The 23,858-nt window shown below is 36.9% G+C and overlaps 1 protein-coding gene across 1 annotated transcript in view; it reads left to right on the top strand.

Annotated features, from left to right (window-relative positions):
* LOC125240578 (beta-arrestin-1-like) overlaps window positions 1-23,858 on the top strand; it is a 201,472-nt gene that overhangs the window by 118,539 nt on the left and 59,075 nt on the right. The window contains exon 5 of the mRNA XM_048148531.1: window positions 4,141-4,288. Within this exon, the coding sequence (XP_048004488.1) occupies window positions 4,141-4,288 (148 nt within the window). The remainder of the gene's footprint in view (window positions 1-4,140; window positions 4,289-23,858) is intronic.

Below are 23,858 nucleotides of genomic sequence, written 5' to 3'. Positions count from 1 at the left end.
TTTAAATTGATAAAAAAAATAACACCATACCTATTCAAGTTTCGAAGTTATTGACGTTTTTCCGCTTGATTCTTTATTGAACTAATACTGCGATGACGTTAATTTATTTCGCCGTAGCGTACTATGAGACATATTTTGTCGCTTGATTCTTTAATGCAAATTGTTAGAGGTAAAGTGAATACTGGAATAAAATAAAATTCCATATATTTGAGTAAATAGTGCTATTGTAAATAAATTAACAACAATGTTTTCCTCCACAATGATTAGGACTAATCCGTCTAACAATTTAGTTTTGTTCTGCAATCAACTTTTTTAATAAATGTCAAAAAAATCAGCATATATGGCAAAATTGGCATTGTAACTAATAATAATTCATTAGTACTAGCCAGGATTACACACATAAGATATTGATGATATAACAAAACCTCTTGATACTTAGTTCTCATTAAGCGAAATATCCTGCAATTTCAAATATGTAACAACGAATTAAACGACACCAATAGGGCGGTTAAATCGATATTGCGTTTATAAATCATCAAAACTTTAAACCAAAACGAATTAATAACATCTTTACGGCGTTTAACTCGATTTTGCGATTTAGAATATACGCTTATTATAATTTGTAAAAGTAAATTTGGCGTTCAATTCGTTTTTACGTAACGACTTAGTACACAGGGCCATACAAATTTTAACGTGTCGCTTGATTCTAGCCCTTAAAATAAGGCTGTAAGCATGATTTTTCAACAAAGAAATAATCAATACTATAGATTATCACATTTATATCCGAACTGCATTCATAACTTTTTTTTCGGATTTTGGCGCTTAGTTCGCTATTCCATAACACCGTCCATATTTCTTACACTTCCTCTAAGAATTTTTATGAAAGTTTACTAAAATGCTCGATTTTCGAGTTAACTTTAAACCACTATTACTTGATATATTTTAATCATTATTATTTTAAATGACTAAAAATAGTCTATTGTTTGCGAACCAACAGTTTGTACAGTGAAAAAGTTGCATGGATGAGCGGGGGAGCAATCAAAAATGGCGAGTTTCGATGTTTCAATATGGTTCTTAAAATTCGGTTTCTGAGTGGAATTTGATTGCGGGACAATATTTATAATTGACAGATTAAAGTGGGAGGAGGAAAGCAGGAGTAGAAAAAATATCTAAAACAACAGTTATAGGTACGAGTACACAACGTTTGGGCACGAGAGAAATATCGAAACTCGCCATCTTTGATTGCTCCCCTCGCTCCCCCATGCAACTTTTTGACTGTATTAACTATTATTTTGTATACAATGGACTATTGTTAGTTATTTAAAATAATAGTGATTAAAATAGATTCATAACTTCTCAAGCAATAGTGGTTTAAAGTTAACTCGAAAATCGAGCATTTTAGTAAACTTTCAAAAAAATTCTTAGAGGAAGTGTAATAAATGTTATAGTATGCTATATATTCGTGAACTACTCAGTAAGCCCTTTTATTTGATATCCCACACGGCATGGTACGATGAAAAAATTTTTTTTCTTTGTATGCGATTTTTGATTGCCGGTGTGCGGGGAAGGGGACCACAAAACTGGTTGGCAACATGTGTTTATATGGTGTCCGGGATCTATAAAATATATATCTGAAGTCAGAATGAGGTGCGCTATTTTTGCAAACGAACATCCCCTTGGAGCCTGCTCTAATAAGGAGAATAGCCTAGAGTTTAATTCTTCGCCTTTGTTACAGGCCCCACTCTGTATAGTTTAATAGCTACTTTGTATTAAATATTTCTTAATGTTTCCTACTCAGAATAACGAGCCCTTCTCATCCTACTACGTAAAAAAAATCATCCCAAATTTAATTTTTCTACTTAGTTACCATTTTTTTCTTCGTATAGCGGCTACAAAGTGGAAAGTATGTGTACTTAATAAAAAAAAATGGACCATTCTTCTGTAACTTGTTTTTTGTCCTAGATCGAAAGGGCTCGTGATTCTGAGTAGGAAAAATATAAAAATTTACCTACATTAGATTTTTTTTTGTAATTGTTATCGCGAAATTGGGTAAATGATATTATTTTACATATTGGATAAATAAAATAGCAGCCTCATGTTTTTACAAGAACTTAGTAAAGGTGTCCACTGACTATCAGTTCCCCGAACAACGACCTGGGGCCCGTTTCTCGAAAGGTACAAGCCTTGTATTACAAGTGCGCGAACTGTCAAATCGTATGGGTTGTCATGGAAACACACTTGTAATACAAGGCTTGTACCTTTCGAGAAACGGGCCACTGTACTGGGCTTGCGAGTCTTGCAACCCAGTTCTCGAGGGTGCAAGTCCCAAGGCAGTGAAACTTTCTCCTTTTAATATATCTCTAAGCTAAAAAGGACAAGTAGTTAAGCCTCTTTTCAATGAATAAAATAGCTCTAACATCTCTAAGTATCCGCATTTTCCCGACAGGGTTACCTAGCCAACGTGCCAACCTTTCATAGCTAGCTCTCCCTATCGCTCTGTAGAGGCGCGACAGAGCCAGGCTATGTTTCGATCGGCATATAGCGTCAAAAGATTGTCACTTTGGCTAGCCCGGCCATACCCTTGCCGGTTCAGCGCACAGTGGACATCAATGTCATTAACAGGCCCATGGTAGTAGCGGCCTTAATCAATGAGCTATTTCCACCCAGTGTATAAATAAACTTTATTTATTTACTAGCTTTTGCCGCGGCTTCGCTCACGTTACAAAGAGACAAACAGTAGCCTATTTCACTCTCCATCCCTTAAACCGTCTCCACTTAAAAAAATCACGACAATTCGTCGCTGCGTTTTGCCGTGAAAGACGGACAAACAAACCGACACACACACTTTCCCATTTATAATATTAGTATGGCTTTAAACACTATTGCACAGTAAAATTGTACAAAACTTAATACCAGAAGTCATTTTCTACCAGCTAATCTTTGGGCCAAACAGAGATCAATAAGAATTTAATAGATACAAGAAATCAGACCGGAGTCACAACCAATGTATCCTCCCAGGTAATAACCTATGTATGCAAGACATGGACGCTGACTGTTGGACGAATTCGCCAATTAAGAGTGGCGCAAAGAGCATCGCGCGCGCGATGCTCGGGATTTCATTGCGAGACAGAATCCAAATGAGGATATTCGCCAACGCACGAAAGTTACCGACATTGCTAAAAGGATTGCGCAACTCAAGTGCGAATAGCCGGTTATATTCGTCGCAGAGATGACGATCGATGGGGCCGGCTAGTATTGCTGTGGAGACCTAGACTGGGAAGCCGAGGTGACGGGAAACCAAGAGCCAGATGGTCGGACGACATAAAAAAGACGGCAGGGCCGACTTGGCACAGAACCGCCTCATATAGAACGGAATGGAAATCCATGAAAGAGGCATATGTTCAGCATGAGCAGTGGACGCAAATATGCTGAGAAGAAGAAGAAGAGGTAGAAGAAATATAGCGAGATCTGACGAGAATAAATGCAGAGATCAATTTAGTAAAACGGCATTAGGAATATGAATTATACTCATATCTATACTAACTTTTGCCCGCAACTCCGTCTGTATCCAGTTACCATTTTGGGTAGCACCTGATTAAAAGATAAGGCTTCAATTTGGCTCAAAATATTCACATGAAATTAATAGGCGTTGTTTCGATTTTCTTTTGGGCAGGGATTGAGATAATTCTAGAAGTGGGTACCATTTACAAGGATCTTGAGGTATGTCCTTCCCCGGGATTCAAACGCACTCTGTATCAGATTTCATGTAATTCACGTTAGAGGTTTCACATAGATCAACACTTAGTATAGATGGCAGCACCAACTCTCTCGCTATACCGTTATTCTCTAAAGGAGTCATATATGAGGTGCAAGCACAAATTGCTCGCCCTTGGAGTTGGTCAAAAGGCACCTAGCCTTATCAGAGATAAATACACTAGAGAAATTTCGTCGGGTACTACGGCGGGCGGGTGGTCTAATGATAATGACGTTAGCCGCGTAAGCTGAAGACCCGTTCGATTCCTGGCACGGCCATCAGTGAGCCTTGTTTTTTCTTTCGTAAATAATATCTATTTCAATTTATAACGTTAGTTCAAATTCATATTTTGTGCAGATCTCCAAGATATTTTTTTTTGTCCACAGGAGGCTTTGATGAAACGCTTGGGTGCCCACGCGTACCCGTTTCAACTAGAACTGACGCCACTGGCGCCCCCTAGTGTGCAACTGGTGCCCGCTAAGCAGTATCACGGCGCCCCAATTGGCACTTCTTACGACGTCCGGGCTTTTATAGGTAAGTTTCTTTAGACTTAATTGACCGGCATAAAGACCGTGATTACCTTTCTGCATGCAACTGCGTCGAAATATCGGGAGCTCGACAAAAATCAAAAAGGTAATCACGGTCTATATCCCGGCCAATATAAGTATAATGGAAATAACCGTGAATCATTCAAAACTCTAATGGTATGGTGCAGCGGGGAAAATCTCGACTGGGGGAATGTAACTCGTCCGTTTTTTAAATATTTATTAAATATATTAAATAGAGTATCCACCGGTTAAATATGGTAGGCGTGTTCAGTGGATACATGTAAAACTCAACATCATAGTGTAATAATGATAAAAATGGATTAGTCACAATTGCCCCCCAGTCGAGATTTGCCCCTCTACACCTTACCTGTTTCTTGTTCTTTCGTTTAGTAATAGAACCATACATTACCAAACTAACGCTTGTATTCGCAAAAGAGCTAGGAAGTGCATACTCTGCTCAAGTTTCGGCCTCACTCTTAGGTTAGGGCCTGAGTGGAAGCTCGAAGCGGAGGCGTGCAGCGGGGCGGACGAGCGTGCGTCCACCAGAAGACGCGTACTCATGAGTTCGAAAAAAAAAGATATAATATGGGTCAAATTAACAACAAGTTTCTAAGGGAGTTTCTGAGAAAGTGATTGCACCGGTCAACGAAAACGCACCATTTTATATGGAATTTGACAGTTGACAGCCCACTAACCCTGAGTTAAGTGGTTGGTGCAAGTGGGCCTAAAAGTTTTACTCCTGTGTGTGTGTGTGTGTGTGTGTGTGTGTGTGTGTGTGTGTGTGTGTGTGTGTGTGTGTGTGTGTGTGTGTGTGTGTGTGTGTGTAGCTAACAGTAAATGTACTCGGACTTTTAAATTACTGTCACTACAAATATGTTCTGGTGCCGTAGCCGAATGGCATTTCTGCGACGCGAAACGAAAACGAAACGCCGCGAAAGGTAGTCTGGCTCTGTCACGTCAATTCGCAAGAGCGATAGAGATAGATAGAGCCATTCGGCTATGTACCCTGTCTCCATTACATTTGCCACAACACAATAATTTTCAAAATTCAAATTGAATTTCGAGTGTATCAAATTATAAGACCCATTTTAGTGGTCAGATTCAACTACAATTCACAGATTGGTATCATTTATCGATAGGGACCATTGTCACTGAATACCTAAATCTAATTCGAGATTCACAATAGCAATCACATTTCACATCAATTTGCCTGAATGGCCATAAAGTTTCAACGCAAATTTATTCGACCGTCCATATTCAAACACGTAACGATTATGCCGATTCTACTTTAGAAATTAGTAAGGTTTTGATACCACTTTAACCTTGAGTCGTGGTATTGGGTTTGACATTCATATCAAAGATTTATGAGCGAAAAGACTCCTGGGTGGCAGATATTACAATCGTTGATAGAAAATGTTAATCGCGCGTGATACACATACTACGAGCGGACCCGAAAATCATTTTGTAGCAAAAAAAAAAATAGGTCAGGCTGCATTGCATTTCTCCAGGATCCCATCAACAGAACTGGGTTCTGATAAAAATTGGACCAATATGTAGGTATCCTACATTCGACCAAAAAAAAATTTTTAAATCGGTTTAGTACCGACGGAGATATCGTGGAACAAACATAAAAAAAATAACATACATACGACTAGGGAACAAATCAAATTATTTTATTGAATATTTTTTGATTTGTTCTTTTTTTCAGTAGTCACACTACTATATATAAATTATAAATTGAAATAGATATCATACACGAAAAAAAAAACGACAAGGCCCACTGGTGCCCGAGCCGGGAATCGAACCCTTCAGCTTACGCGGTTAACGTCTTTACCACTAGACCACCCGCCCGCCCCGCACCCGCACCGCGGGTTCGATTCCTGGCTCGGCCACCAGTAGTGGGCCTTGTCGTTTTTTCTTTCGTGTATGATATCTATTTCAACATACAGACGAATTGAGAACCACCTTGCTTGAGATTTGGGGCGGCGGTTAAAAAGCGCGCTGCGTGTCCTTTAATCTCGGGTTGCACCCGACCCTTATGGGTCAAATGTCCTGTTTAATGTAACAGTTTCAAAGTCGCGTCAAAACGAGATGACAATAATATAATTTTTTTGAAACACAATCGGCTTCACCGTTTTCAGTTAAATTTAATTCGATCCAGTGACACTCAAATCCTATTGTGCTTGTGAAACCAGACGTGCTTAATTTCGATAATGTGTTTTAACAGTTGCAAGGCTGGAAAGTAATTAATAATTATCATTTAAAACGGGTTCGTTTTAATTACATAGGGCGCGAAATGGTATGTATACATGTAATTAGCATTATAACATGTATGTTATATTAATGGTGCACATCAGACCCTTTAGCACAACTTGCCTTGTCGCGCGCGAGATCATACATCAAGCGCGCCTTCAAGTATGGACGCGCGCGCGACAAGGCAAGTTGTACTAGAGGGGCTGATATATCTCAGCGGCCGGGTGTGCAAATCTGGGTGCGTAGCCGAATGCACAAACGCTCACGAAACGAAACGCTCGTAATTATCGATCTCTAACGCTCTTGCGTATTGGCGCGACAGAGCCAGACTACCTTTCGCGGCGTTTCGTTTTCGTTTCGCGTCGTAGAAAATGCCATTCGGCTACAGGCCCCGTAGCCGAATGGCATTTCTCCGACGCCAAACGAAAGCGATACGCCGCTGGCTCTGTCGCGCCAATACGCAAGCGCGATAGAGATAGATATCTACTAGCGCTTCGTTTCGTGAGCGTTTCGTGAGCGATTGTGCCATTCGGCTAGCCACCCTGAACACAACTTATCTCGCCTCTACAAAAGAGGCGTGTTCACTTTGATGATGACTGTACCACCATAGACTAAATATGAAGATCATACCATCCTATACATTAAAATGCGCCCGGCTAAGAATGCGCATACACTACACCACACATACCTAGATGGCGCCACAAAAATGCCCTGTTGCCATCGATTACTTGTATATTGGCGTTATATGTGTCACTTTCGAGCCATAAATCTATGTCAAAAATGACACTTAACGCCATCTACAAGTATAATCAAAAGCTACAAGACATTTTTTTGGGGCGCATTCTATATGTGGTGTAGTGTATGCACGTTCTTAGGCGGGCGCATTTTAATGTATGGGGTGGTATGATCTTCTTCTATTTATTAATCTGTGGTACCACCAAGAGTCACATGCACCAACGAAAATGGAGGGTTAACCCGAGGGTTAACCCACCATTTTAAATGGAATTTGACAGTTGACAGTCCACTAACCCTGAGTTAAGTGATTGAAGATTGAGTGAAGTGTGATTAGGTGTTAACTTTTTCTTCTGACGCAACTTTAACAAAGTTGGTATAAATTTAGAAACAGTTTAGTTATAGAATTCTTGAAATGTCAACAATTGTATGGTATTAAATGTCATTGTGGCTCAGTTACAGTTAGGAGATACTAAAACCTGTTCAATGAATTTTCATTAAATGATCACTACTTATACCTAGATATTTTTCTGGCACGAATGAAGTGACACTAGTGACTTCCTTCCGATATTTAGTTCATCGATAATTTACATTATAAAAATAAAATATATGAAAATAGAATAAAAAAAGCTTTGTTTGTTCCACACATACTTAGAACATGAATGAGAAACAATTAGCAATAAGATGCAAATAAAATTAATATGTGGGTCCCTTTCGGGTAAAAGCCTCCCCCAAGGAATTCCACTCCTCTCTGTCTTGAGCTGTCTCTGTCTATTTTTGACCTGCCGTTGCCACTAATTCGTCCGACTGTCTCCCACGTGGACGGCCTCTGCCTCTTGATCCCAGTGGCCCAGGCCACTTTACAGCTCGTATGGTCCATCTGTCGTCACCGTATCTGGCAACGTGTCCTGCCCTTTACATTATAATATGTCATTAATTATTATATTTTAACTAGGTATGTCATTAATAATTGCCGCGGCACTGAATCTTGAGTAGTTTCATGTCTGCTTACCCGGTTTAGGGAATATAGACTTGAATTTATGTGTACATAACATTAATGTTATCTACAAATGTCACACGTTAAATGACAATAATAATAAAACGGACCATATCGTCACTACTTTGAAAAAATCTCGTATCTCACGCTGCTCCTCAAAGTTAAAACGCAGTAAGTCTATATGCATTCCATACATACTTACTACAATTTTCTTTTCATTGACAGACGAAGATACAAGTTTTTTTTAAAGTTGTGACGATATTTTAATAGTTTACATAATTTCTTACGTGATTATTCAGGATTTTAGAGATTATTATTAGGGATAATTAATAAACTTATGTAAGGCTTTTTATCGATAAAAGAATTGTCGATGTTTTTATTTGGTCAAGCACTTACAACTTGACGTTTGTGCCAGAAAAGTAGGTTTGATCACACTAAGAGCCACTTGCACCAACGAAAATGGAGGGTTAACTCGCGGGTTAACCCACCATTTTATATGGAATTTGACAGATGACAGCCCACTAACCCTGGGTTAAGTGGTTGGTGCAAGTGGGGCTTACAGGGTGTTTTAACGTTGCAAATTTAGTTTCCTAGTTTTCACCAAAAAACAATTCAAATATACTCTAGGAACGGAGTACTATCATCAGCCGTAAAAATATCTGTGACTAATTTGGTAACACCTTATGTACATATTATTTATTACATAATACAACAGTTACATTTTACCATATTCGCATCATAGCAGCAATTCGGCACTTAAGGGATTAATTATTGTTAATTAAGGACTAAGGGATTAATTTAAACCCTTAATCTTAATTAACAATAAGTAATTCCATCATCATCCATTCGAAATGTTAATTAATATAACGTTATGAAAAGACGTGCATTTTAAGAATAAAATTCCTTCGCTATCCAGTTCCCCGGGTATATTATGCTTAAAAAACCGGCCAAGAGCGTGTCGGGCCACGCTCAGTGTAGGGTTCCGTAGTTTTCCGTATTTTTCTCAAAAACTACTGAACCTATCAAGTTCCAAACAATTTTCCTAGAAAGTCTTTATAAAGTTCTACTTTTGTGATTTTTTTCATATTTTTTAAACATATGGTTCTAAAGTTAGAGGGGGGGACGCACTTTTTTTTCCTTTAGGAGCGATTATTTCCGAAAATATTAATATTATCAAAAAATGATCTTAGTAAACCCTTATTCATTTTTAAATACCTATCTAACAATATATCACACGTTGGGGTTGGAATGAAAAACAATATCAGCCTCCACTTTACATGTAGGGGGGGTACCCTAATAAAACCTTTTTTTCCATTTTTTATTTTTGCACTTTGTTGGCGTGATTGATATACATATTGGTACCAAATTTCAGCTTTCTAGTGCTTACGGTTACTGAGATTATCCGCGGACGGACGGACGGACGGACGGACAGACAGACATGGCGAAACTATAAGGGTTCCTAGTTGACTACGGAACCCTAAAAAGAGTTATTGAGTTTCAAAGTAAATTAGCTTAAAGTTTATTAAAACTAAAACTATATTTACTTAGTTCTGTCTATATTGCTATCCCAGCATTTGCCTCGGCTCATGGGAGCCTGGGGTCCGCTTTGAAAACTAATCTCAAAATTTGGCGTAGGCATCAGTGTGACATTCCAACCCAAAGAGGTAAGTAGACCTTATTGGGTTTGGTGCGCTTTTACATACATACATACATACAATCACGCCTGTATCCCATGAAAGGGTAGGCAGAGCACATGAAACTACTCAAGTTTGCGTGGTGCGCTTTTCTCGCGAAAATAAATAAATTTGACATTTTGACACGTTGATACGAGCTGGGTTTCGAACCTGCGACCTCCGGATTGAAAGTGGCTCGCTTTTACCGCTAGGCCACCAGCGCTTCACTACTTTTCATCTAAGGTATAGCGGGTCAAATCTCGGGGCATGTTCAATTTCGCATCACTCAATACGGGAACGAAAAAATGAAAAATAAAACTGGTTATTCGTTCCATACACGTGTCTCTATTCCATTTGTGTTGTTAAAGGTCAAAAAGTAAGAGGAAAAATTTCCTGCGAATTGTACCTAGTCTATTTTTATATAATTAAAAGTACTGCAAATATTGAATACAATGGGTCGTTCTTCGTTATCGATAAAGAGAGTTATTTTTCTCTGCCTTTTTAAGATGACATTTGGATCAAAAAGCGATCTTTTTTTCACCCCCGACGCAAAAACGACGGGGTGTTATAAGTTTGACGTGTCTGTCTGTCTGTCTGTTTGTTTGTCTGTTTGTCTGTCTGTCTGTCTGTCTATCTGTCTGTCTGTCTGTCTGTGTCTGTCTGTCTGTCTGTGGCATCGTAGCTCCCGAACGGATGAACCTAATAGTTAGATTTAGTTTTTTTTGTCTGAAAGCTGAGTTAGTGTGGAGCCATGTTTCATGAAAATCAGTCTACTAAGTTGCGGTCAGACAGACAGACTTATCTTATAACACCCCGTCGTTTTTGCGTCGGGGGTTAAAGAAATGACATTGGCTGTAATAAATTGTTTTTACTTTTTTCGATTTCTAAACATATCGCGAAGACTTACAACTTACAAAGCCTGGTAGGTAGATTATTAAAATCGTAACTTTTCTCATCCGAGGCACAAGCAAATACTTGGTGACCTCATTCATCAAATAGGCTTAAGAGGGCTTTCGTGTTAAAAATAGTGAAATCGCAACCGAGCGCTTGATCATACCGTGTGTAGTATCAAATTAAAGGGCTTTGCGAGTAAATAGTTTATAAATATATATCACATTATAGGAGTTTTTCTACTTGGTCTAACAAAATATGAGAAAATGTCCAAAAGTGGTAATAATTGTACCGGTGAAGGCTCGTTTTCAAAAAATTGGCAAAAATCAATAATAGCAATTTATAATCACTAAGGCATAACAGCAATTTAAGTAAACGTTACAGATTAATTTAGTACAAAACTTACTTCGATGTGATGTAGATTTTCAAAGAAATTGTCACTTAATTTTAGGTAATTTCTGAAAAAATTGAATTCGCCTTAGGCTAGTTTACTCTTTTTCAAAAACTTAAAATAAAAATCTAGTCTGAAATGATTGTGGTACAGGATATACGAATTATAAATTTACCCGTTTTAATATTCAAAATTGTCCAAATTTTACAAATAAGATCGACTGATTCAGCTCTATACGTGCGTTTTTCTAAACGTGCATTAGAGAAAAATTCATAATTAATTTAGTGAGTTAGTTTTCAAAAATCCAGTCTTATAAAAATCAAGATAATAAGATGCTCTAACTGGAACTTGAATTAAATAAATCTATTGGATAACGGAAAGTGTAGTATTTCACCGACTAAAACTATAAATTTTACATTCTTTTGACGTTTTTTTTGAAAGCAGCCTTAACTTCGGCTGCGAGGAAACACGTCAAACACGGTAATGATATGAAGTCTTTCTTCCCGTTTTGTCTTACTTAGTCAAAAGCCAGGGATATGAGACACGTGACAGCGACGTCAGGTGAAGTGTGCGTTGCCAGATTTCGATCAACGTATCTGGCAACATCGCATGACATGTATCGCAAGTGTGTTCTTATGGTGTTCCCAAACTGGTTGTTATAAATGTTATACATATACAAAGGGTGGAGCGAAAAAACACTTTTCTGGAATTAGCAAATCTAATAGTTATCAATCAATGCCCCTTAGTCTATGAAATCTATGTGCAAATTTTCAGCTTTTTAAATCAACATCTTCAGCCTCCGCATTAGGTTTGAAATTTTGAAAAACTCATACAAACCTGAAAATTCAACTTTCAGATAAAAAAAAATTTTCGGCAGTATTATGTTCAGTATACATAATTGATACATATTATTTTGGTAGTTTCTTGTAATAATATGTACCAATTATGTATACTGAACATAATGCTGCCGAAAAAATTTTTTTATCTAAAAGTTGAATTTTCAGGTTTGTATGAGATTTTCAAAATTTCAAACCTAACCCTAAATATACATGGTGTAATATGAACCCCTTATTTGCCAGGAGTGGCACTGAAGCTTTGGTAGTTTCGTGTGCTCTTTCCCCTTTATGGGATACAGGCGTGATTGTATGTATGTTGTATGTATGTAAAATGTTATATGACGTTAAGCCAATTTCGCCATAATAGTACATTTCGTTATAAGTGCGAGAAGAATGACATTCTCGCACGTGTGACGAACGACGTTTTTTAATACAGTTGCGAAAAAACACTACTACAACGAAATAAAACAATAAACAATCCGAACTCCCAATTTTCGCAGTGACATTGACGCATTTTTTGACAATTCAAGCTTTGAAGCTTTTAAACTTGCGTTCATATTTTCGATTTTGCTATCCATCCAACACAATTTATTTATTTCATTGTGTGCCATATAAACATAAACATTTACGGTTTGGGACGATTGTTTAATATATACCTACATTTGAATTCAATCGACCATTTATGCCTCGAAGTATTGCAAATAACATAAAATAATTATGACAAATCGCATAACATATTAAGGTTTTTGAACGTGCTTGCAGACGCCGCTACTTTAAATGACAGACGACACGTTTCGTTCCATTTCACGTTCTGTTGACTTATTATGAGCCACTTTTTCAAAGTATAAATAATTTTATAAATTATGTTTAGTATGAATAAAAATAAACAATTACATATGAAATATCAATGTTTTAAACATTAATCAATAGTACGTTTATATTTTTATTCCGTCTTAGTAAAATATACTAATATTAAAACAGCTCGGTAAGTAGTCGTAAAATGGAACGCATACTTTTTACGCACTAGTGCGAAAAATACAATTTCTCGCACGCTAATCCAAAAAACGGGCACTTTTTGAGCGACTGTATTAAAAAAGCTTTTTTTGCTGTAATTTTTTTGTATTTTCACATAAAAAGTAAATTTTATTCGTAAAACTGGCACTTAACATAAAACTTTACTCTTTAAAAAAAAATACCTTTTTGCAATAAGTCAATTAGTTACTTTTTTATCTCTCAACGAAGATAGTTAGATTATATCCGATAACGGCATCATCGCCATCAAAACAACGTTTTATTCAGAGAAATAGTAATTGTATTTTTTTTAATGCTTATAACTCTGAAAATAGGCGAAATCCAGAAAAGTTTATAATTATGATATTTTTTTCTCCTGGTATGTTACACCGTGTATAACATTAATAACAGCCCAGCGTGGGAGTACCATTCGATATTTCAAGCAAAATTATTCGAATTCTTTTTTCTTGTCGCCGACCTTTTGCCACTAAACATTTATCTCCTAGTGGCTAACAAAAGTAGGTAAAGAACTGCCAAGAAAAAAACAAAGAGTGGCAATGACTTCTTGGACGAAATAAGGTACAGCGGGTCAAATCCCGACAGGGGGCAAATGTAACTGATCCATTTTTTTCCATTATTACGCTATTAAGTTGAGTTCCACATCTATCCACTGATCGCGTGTACCAAATATAACCGGTAGACACTCTTACGCCGTGGCTTGCGTGGGCGACGGTCGCGCGATGGTCGCGCGACGGCGATGCGACGCATACGAAATCAAACCTTATCTATATGGAAGTATGAGACGCGACGGCGACGGTCGCGCGACCGTCGCCCACGCAAGACACGGCGTAAGTATTTAAAGTATTTAATAATGCAATCATTGAAAATCATGGAAATAACGAATCATCCTCCAATTGCTCCTCTGTCGAAATTTCCCCCCTGTACCTTAGAGACTATAAGCAAACTACAATCGCTGTGAACTTAAAACAGACAAAAAAATGATATCAAGAATAACTTTTGCTTTTGACTATTTCATAGTTGATGAAAGAGGACCAAAAAGTTGGTCGTTCTATATTTAAATTTAAACACAAAGGTACATTGTCTATGCTCGGGTTCGGGTCGGAAGGTCGACAATGAATAAACCTCTTTAAGGTGGCTCGCTTTCCATACAAAAAACATCTACCATTTATTTAGTAACCGCACACTACAACTAAATAAAAATATGCGCATACATCTACTATACATTATCCGTCGTCGCGGTAGTGAATGAAATACATTGTTTGATACAGAAATCATGGACAAATTCATGTGAATTTTTTATTAATTTTACGTAAATGTGCGTGCCAAATTTTGTGTACAGACACAGAGCCGTCATATTTCGCGCATTTTTAGTTGACATTGTCATCAGTGACATTTGGCTCTTGACAAGTAATTATTTAAAGATATTGGTTTAGTTAACTCAAGCAGACTCAGAAATAATGACGCATTTTGTCAACAAAGATACATATCGTGTATTTCGACACTGCTAATGTAAATCGAAATGGCGTCTCGGTTAAACGACCGACTATGATGCAGAAGATCGTGGGTTCGAGTCCGAAGTTTTTTTTAATCATTTGAACTTTTATGGATTTATTAAGTATTTTTTATTTTTTTAATGGAATATTTGACTATTACTATATTGCTTTCCTATTTTTTATTTTCATACAAAAATACAATACAATCCTTTATTATGCCTTTGTTGATAAAATAAAATATTACACGTCTGGTATAATACATTATACATAGGTCATAGTGTGGGCATAGTATTAGTAATGTGCTGTACTCCTTGCATTTACTGAGCTGGTTGACCTATGTTGTTGTTGTGTGAGTGTGAATGTTTTTCTTCAACAACTAAATGGTTATATACAAGAATATAATAGCAAGAATATGGGTAGCTTATGCACATTGTAATTTTTCCTCAGTCACCCGTTGACCACGGACGCTGTAAAGTGTTCGAAACGTCGGGATGAATTTTAAACTCATTATACGCGATTTAATCCGTTTTCATAGTTTTTATTTCATGAGTAACTATCGCGGTAACTGAAGACAATATTAACTAAATGGTTACAAATAATAATTATCATCAAATTATCATCAACATAATCTGGACCAGGCAGGCAATTAATATAGTCGCGCGATAAATGATAAAACATCTGGCCGTCCCTATAATCGCACTTACTAATAGTGCGACAGGGACGGCCTGATATTTTATCGTCTATCGCGCGACCATGCTAGCCGATCTGTACTAGCTTTTGCCCGCGGCTTCGCTTGCGTTAGAAAGAGACAAAAGTAGCCTATGTCACTCTCCATCCCTTCAACTTAATCGCCTTAAATAATCACGTCAATTCGTCGCTCCAGTTTTGCCGTGAAAGACGAACAAACAAACAGACACATACCCTTTCCCATTTGTAATATTAGTATGGATTTGACATTATTATTTGTATTTAAATAATTATATATGTATAGCCTAATTTCGTCGGTAACAGCGTGTTATGTAATGGCGTCGTTGCTGATCAGTCGCCTGTCACGCCGTGAAACTGCGTTCGAATCCCAGGATTCCATAAACTTTTTGTATTTTTTTGGATATAAGTTTCGTATTTTTTATTGACCGAGCAAGAATAGAGAGCCGAAGGTATCAATTTTATCTTAGAGAACATGTTGATTTTTTTATTGTCATTTTCATTTTCTATTTATTAAGTTGAGATATAAAACACAACTTTTAATACCCTCGCTAAATATAATATTTTCTCGAAATTACTCCTTAGATAAAAAAGTCCACTTGAGTTTTTAAAGCATTACGTTACTCAATTTTCATTTACTAATTTAAGATTTCAAAAGCGATTTGAATACCCTTGCTCCGTCGAAAATAAACAATTAGAAAAAAAATCATTCGAAACGCTCAGTACATAATATACATTTACGTATAAATAATAAAACAAAAAATAGTGTCTCATAGTGTTGTGTTCCTGCCGGTGAGTAAGGCTGCCAGAGCTCAACGAGGGTGCGGGGTGCTGACGACGGGAGGACTTACGGAACTAATTTGTTCCGTCTATTGTCCTTTGAGTCGTCGGCAACCCAAACCCTCCTTTGAACTTGTACACTCCTTTTTGCTGTGCACACACAGCAAAGGGGAGTGTACAAGTTTCTAATGGGGCGGCAACGCGCATGCGACACTCTTTGAGTTGCAGGCGTCCATAGGTTACGGTGACCGCTTTCCATCAGACGGACCGTATGCTTGTTTGCTACCGACGTAGTATTAAATAATTTTTAAGAAAAAAAAACCGCCTTCCTTTGGGGTTCTGGTGATAAATACTTTCAAATGTTGGATTATGTTATCAATTCGTCTGTATATTTTTTAATGTTTGTTATTCGATATCTCCGTCATTTCTGAACCAATTTTGAAATCTGGATGATTCTGAAGTACTTACAGATGAGAATGATTATCAGAACGGAACTCTAACCAGAGGCGGCTCACTCTTCATCAGCAGTTCCACTGCACCAAATGTCACTGTTCTGGACGTAAGTGCATGCTGTTCTTATAAAAATAGCAAAGTCACTATAAGTGTGCCGTTCAGATTTGAGGAGTTCCGTTCTGACCATCATCAGCAGTTCCACGGCACCAAATGTCACTGTTTTGGACGTAAGTGCATGCTGTTCTTATAAAAATACCAAAGTCACTATAAGTGTGCCGTTCAGATTTGAGGAGTTCCATTCTGACCATCATCAGGAGTTCCACTGCACCAAATGTCACTGTTCCGTACGTAAATGCATGCTGTTCCTTTAAAAACATAAAAATCACAATATTTATGCCTTTCAGATTTGAGGAGTTCCCTCGATTTCTCCAGGATCCCATCATCAGAACTGGGTTCTGAGAAAAATGGGACCAATCTGTATGCATATACATTCAATCAAAAAAAAAAATTTCTAAATCGGTCCAGTAACGACGGAGACATCGAGGAACAAACATTAAAAAAAATAAAAAATACAGACGAATTGAAAACCCCTTCCTTTGAGATTTGGAAGGCGGTTAAAAAAAAAAAGAGAAAAAGTCCTGAATTCGAACCCAGTACTTCCATGCAAATCATGCGATGGCACGTATTTACCGCAAGGCTATTTAAACAAGCTGTCGCCGCGTGAAATTATCGACTAGAAGGGATACAAAAACACTGTTTGTATGTGTGAGTGGTACTTAAAAATAGTGTAAAATAGTAAATTTTCTACATTGATGGGATTAACGTTACAATGAGAAGTTGAATGTTTGTTGTAATACGTCAATTTTAATATTAAATGTTCGCGATGCATAATTGAAAGTATATAAATGCCTGTACGACTCCACAAAAAAAATAAGACCGGTAATTTGCAGATTAACGCCATCTAACGCAGCCTGAGCTTCGGGTAACCTAGGCGAGCCACCTTAATCCCATCTTTTCCGTGAGCTGCACAATAAAGCTACACCTACCCTTTGTTATCTGTGCAATAAACCTTATTCAGGAGAAAAACTTTGGTGCTTATAAAATATAAATAGAAAACTGCCTGTACTTTTTTTTTCTACTCGTCGACTTTAATCTGTCAATTAGGATACCACAGACTAAACTATAAGTGCTGACTTTTCAGTGTTAGATAGTCTTTGACACTTATTCTACTATAATATTTCATTACAGTTCACCAGCGATTGTTAATATACCTAATATGTCTAAAGGGCTCTCAAAAATGACCCCACGAATATTGTGCCACGGTAGGCGGGGCCTAAAAATTGTGCCACGGAGCTTGTCAGTGCGCTAATGGCGGCCAGTCGGAACAGTCGTAGTACGGCATATTTAGAATATATGTTTACAAAAAGAATATGCCGTACTGTTTTGTAATATCATGTGCTAGTCGTTCCAACAAATACGGAGAAAAATATGGCATTAAGTTTCATGTGTAATTTGGCGAGGATCATAATTATTTCGATTTATTTTGTACGAGCTACTTTTGTATGGGGATGATGTTATGCAATATTTTTAATATCCATTGATATTTAAAAACTTTCATTTTTGTATAATTTTATTAATATCGCGCGACCATGTTTGCCTGCCTGCTGTGCGGCCGACATAACATAGGCCAGTAAACATGTTTAAACACACGTACGTGCCAGTGGCATAGGAGTTCGATTATCTTATCACAGACCTTGTGTCACCGGCATAGTGGTTTAAATGGCCAATCTGAACACATTCGTGGAGACGTATGGTATAGCATACGCGTAGTCATTTGTTTCCTTTGGTCTATGACAGATGACGTCACTAAGCGTCCCTAAACGTGTTAATTTAGAAAGTTGTAGAATAGAAATAGACGTGACGTCCGCTGTCAGTACGGCGTATTATGATCTTGGAACCACTTTTCGGCTGGCATTTTGTTTTAAAGTAGTGTTCTATGTTATTATCTTTCGGTGGCGACATCTAAGTAATTACATATTTAAGGGCCGGTTTTTTAGTCGCCAGATAAATATATCTACCAGATAAAGTTATCACTATCCTTTTCATCACACGTATAAATTACAGTGACAGCTGACATTTATCTGACAGATATTATTTATCTGGCGATTGAAAAACCTGACCAGCCCTGAAAGGGTAAAATGTATAAAATGAAAGCCAACGTTTTACACCTGTTAACAATAGATGGCAACTAACAACAACCTGAATGTGAAGGGTGAATTTCTCAGCGCAAAAAAAATGCGGCGGAGCTGAAATTGACAGTGTGGACTAATTGTATCATAGTGCTATTTTTTTCCTGAAAACCTAACACATATTATTATCTTAAGCCAAATCGCAAATTGTTATAAAAGCTATTGATATTTATTTAGAATTTTTTTAATGGCGCAATTATAATTTTGGTGGAGTGTCCTGAATCCATTTTGCTTGACTAATTTGTATGGTACATCAATAACATCCATTGATTTAACTCAAACACCACAAATTATTCCTCGTTATTAGTGTACGTATGTTATTTAAAATAATAGTAAGGAATTGTCCATAATTAGATACTTTAAACTAAGCATTAATAGTTGTCCGGGTAAATTTGTAAATTTTGGTGGTAAATATTGAAAATGACTTTATGGTCGAACGAAATGCAACAAGGCTTAGAAACGTGTAGTAGCCTGTTAGTTTAGTTCAGTTCTGGCCCTGAACTATGACGTACGTGTCGTACGTCACTGGATCTGACCAGCAAACACGTAAGTACCTAATTTTGGTGTATTAAAATATTTTTTCATGCAATTTTGGTGGTATATCTAACTAATGACAAACAAGTAGTTATGTTTACGTGAACTGTTTTTAAAGCATGTTTATGGTTTCTTTAAAAAGTAATAAACTTGAAAGTGACGTGAATAAAATAGTTTATTTTAAAAAAAAATATTATGCAATGGTTCTAATTTTGGTGCATCAATTTTGGTGGTTTTGGTGGTAATTGGAAAGCCACCAAAATTGCTTAATGCCACCAAAATTGATACTTACGAGTATCCTGAGCTAAAACGAAGTATTTTATTTATTTGCTGTCATATATTTATACTTTTAGTTTACAATAATAATTGACTAAGTTGATTAAATACCAGTAACAACGAAAAACTTTAAAATAAACTATAATTTCGCTTTTTGTAATAGAAAATAATTCATTTTTAGAATGGCTAACCAAAAAAAGAAACAATCTAGAGAGGAGGTCCTTGAAAAGAAGAAACTTGCTGAGCGGAAACGAAAAAGGAGAATTATGAGTGATCCCGAGAAAGCAGCAGATTTGCGAAGAAAAGAAAGGGATCGGTATCATCGTTAAAAAGCCCAAGGTAAGATTTTACCTCTAAGCAGCATGCAGCCTCGTGAAAGACGAAGAAAAAGAGAGCAGAGCATATTATAAAAGAAAAAAAAGGAAGGCTTCGTAATGAGCACAAGTATTAGCACCAGCAAGTGGGATTCCCACTTCGCCCCTGCCTGGTCCTTCTACGCCACAAAATCTTTGTCTCAGTCGCTCTCGATCTCCGAGTCCTGAGCTTGACACAAACATCTCACGTCGGCTACACTTCCAAGCTGTCCATCGCAATGTGTCCAAGAACCCATAGTTTCTGTGTTGTCAAATTCTTTATAGTCCATAATTTTATTTTTGCAGTTCAAACATTTTCGTTGCAAGTTACAGTAATGACCTCACAACACAAACTTTTCGTAATGTGACTAGTAGGTACTGCTTTTATTGAGGATAATTTTCATTTTTAATGCGGATTCTAACAACTCCATGTTCGCATGTATTTGACATAGACAGGTGTAAAGATTAGTCAGTTCTGCTTTTACAACCCAAAAGGGTTTCATTCTAGCGAAAGTTACGTACCTAACTGACTGGAGGATAGCCTGATTTTAAATAACTTTGGTGTAATTTTTTTTTATTGACGCATTCAGATATCTTTTTTGTTTTTTTTTTAGTCTCTTTTTCTTTAGTCAAAGTCTTCTTCTTTCTCGCAGTGTATACATTTGTGATGCTTTAGTTCTTTGATACCTTCGAATTTTTTTTTATACTACGTTATAAAATGAAAAATATCATCAATAAAAGCAGTACCTACTATTCATATTACGAAAAATTATGGACTATAAAGAATTTGACAACACATTGCGATGGACAGCTTGGGAGTGTAGCCGACGTGAGATGTTTGTGTCAAGCTCAGGACTCGGAGAACGAGAGCGACTGAGACAAGGATTTTGTGGCGTAGAAGGACCAGGCGGGGGCGAAGTGGGAATCCCACTTGCTGGTGCTAATACTTGTGGTCATTACAAAGCCTTCCTTTTTTTTTCTTTTATAATATGCTCTGAAATTCTGTCTATTCCTTTTTCTTCGTCTTTCACGAGGCTGCATGCTGCTTAGAGGTAAAATCTTACCTTGGGCTTTTTAACGATGATACCGATCCCTTTCTTTTCTTCGCAAATCTGCTGCTTTCTCGGGATCACTCATAATTCTCCTTTTTCGTTTCCGCTCAGCAAGTTTCTTCTTTTCAAGGACCTCCTCTCTCGATTGTTTATTTTTTTGGTTAACCATTCTAAAAGTGAATTATTTTCTATTACAAAAAGTGAAATTATAGTTTATTTCTAGTATAGTCTCATACACATCGATTTTAGCGACTTTGTTATAATCAGATAATCACTATAATAAAACAGATCATAAAACATCTGTCTTTGTTTCATTTTATAACTGATTAAATATAAATATACTACTAATGTGCAGAAATATCTCATTTTGGCGTGAATGAACAATTTTGGTGGCCAGTAAACCTAATTTTGGTGGGTGTACGCAATTTTGGTGGCAACCAAATTATTAAAACCATAATATCTCCAAAAATACTATGTGTATTACGGGGGCATTACTACACAATATACATTGGGACTAGTTACGTATAATCCATACATAATTTAGACATAAACTACAAAAATAAAAAATGCCACCAAAATTAGGCAAATTTGGAACCTGTTGAAATTCACCCCTGTACATTGATATACAGATATAAATTGAATTTATCTAGCAATAAAAATACTTATTATAGCGGCATACGTATACGACATAATTATTATTTTCATATGCAGGTTGTTACTTCATAACAACAAATTAATTATGTAGTTATTTTTTAATATGCATAAAATTAAAATTATTTCTGCTTGGTTCTTTAATGTATGACATAAACCCATCCCTTTTCGTGTCAAAGTTTAGTCAAATATGAACCGCGAATTCTTAGCTGCCAGTACGTACAGCAAGAAGGTTATTAGCCGAATAAAATCGCTGATTGGTAGTTAGTGACATTATATGAATTTCAGCTACACTTATCTGTGTGTATTAGTATAAAAGAGATGACTATTGTTTTGTTTATCAGTTTTGATTACAGGGCCTGTAAACGTATTGTCTTGTGTAAATGTAGGCGTAATTGTGTATGTGTGCTAAACGGTGCCGAGAATTTGAACGGTAATGTTCTTAAAAGCGGCTTCCATGTTTATCTTACTTCGTTGCAGTTCACTTTTAGTTAACTGTAATAATTTCAAAAATAGAACTTCATACAAGTTCTTTACTAATTTGCGATACCTGGCAAATTTTTCTGCATCTGACCAATCAGAGACGGTTGTTACAAACAATTAGTTGCCAGGTAATTCAATGTTGATACAAAGGTGAACGACGCTATTAACATTAATTTTAACTTGAATGATGATATTTTTCGTCTATTGATGATGAAGATGATGACTCATAGAAAAAGTATTGTATACAATAGTGATATAATTTTATTAAGCTTTTCACTCTCGTACCGTACTATTAGGCCACTCAGCAACCTTCGTGGCCTAAACATGGTACTCGACTGAAAAGCTTTGTATTATATCACGATTGTGTAAAATATTATTTTACACTGCCGCGTGTGGATTCCATACGAGCGAATAATGTATCCAGTTATAGTATCTGATCATACGAATCGTATAGGATAATCATTTTGCTAAAAAGTGTTATGAAGAGTAATTTTTTTTTATCTAACCAAGCGGCAATGTACGCCGTCCAACTTAATTTGACATGACATAAACGTCATGTCGTAATGACAAATAGGTAGGTACGCTAATTGGTGTGGACGTAATAAACTGCGCGCTGAATTATTATGTATTAAAAAAAATCGTCTATTAAAAAAAACATGTAGTTAGGCTCTTTAGGTCCGATACTAATCGTTATTAAGATATTCGCCCGTACGGAATACACACGCTGTATAAGTCGGAGAGAAAGATATAAAGTAAATGAGTTGACCGTGAAGTCCATTTTAGCAAAGAGGATCGAGTATTATATAGAGTTACTGTCGAAGTAAAAGGTGTAATCACAGTGCATAGACTGCCATCTCTTGACACAGGCTTAAACCTTTTGAACCTCAGTTTTGACAATTTCGCCCATATTCTTAGCTATTAAATATCAAATATTAATATTAGCGCCATCTAGCTGAGCGTACCCTAAAGGTGTAATGACATCTAGGTCACCGTACCTTTTTCTGTATGGTGCTGAGGTAAGTTTTTTCTTAGACTTTTTTTTTATACTACGTCGGTGGCAAACAAGCATACGGCCCGCCTGATGTAAAGCGGTCACCGTAACCTATGGACGCCTGCAACTCAATCAGTGTCACATGCGCGTTGCCACCCTATTAGAAACTTGTGCACTCCCTTTTGCTGTGTAAAGTACGCAGCAAAAAGGAGTGCACAAGTTCCAAGGAGGGTTCGGGTTGCCGACGACTCAAAGGACAATACCTGTCCTTACCCTTTATCTGTCTATACGGAGTTATATATGTCTTTGATATTAGCAAATCGCTCAATATCGTTTTTGACAGTTCTTAAAATGGAGCTGATTTGACTAAGTAGAAGGAAAAGTCTATTCTGGTAAAAAATAGTCTGATTTTCGTCCTGCTAGTTCAAAAAGAAAAATTTACGTAATTATGCTTTATTTTCCGAAATCCATTACTTATTCAATTTGGCTTCTCTTAAGGTTCCGAGAATCTACACAAAAATATAAAAACAAACATGGTTTAATTTCATGGTTTGCGAAAATCTCCATTGACTTGACAACTGCCATCTCCAGGTAAATTGTAAGAGAATAACGCCAAATTTCGTAAAATCACATGTCTCAAGATCTGTCTACGTACCCTTCCTGGCAGGCAAGTATGGTCGCGCGATAAATGATAAAACATCTTACAAATAGTGCACTGAGAGAAAATACAA

This window comes from Leguminivora glycinivorella, chromosome Z, assembly GCF_023078275.1.
Source record: "Leguminivora glycinivorella isolate SPB_JAAS2020 chromosome Z, LegGlyc_1.1, whole genome shotgun sequence".
In the NCBI taxonomy this organism is placed as follows: Eukaryota; Metazoa; Arthropoda; class Insecta; order Lepidoptera; family Tortricidae; genus Leguminivora; species Leguminivora glycinivorella.
Note: the sequence above shows the minus strand (reverse complement) of the source record. Positions and strands in the feature narration are given on the sequence as shown.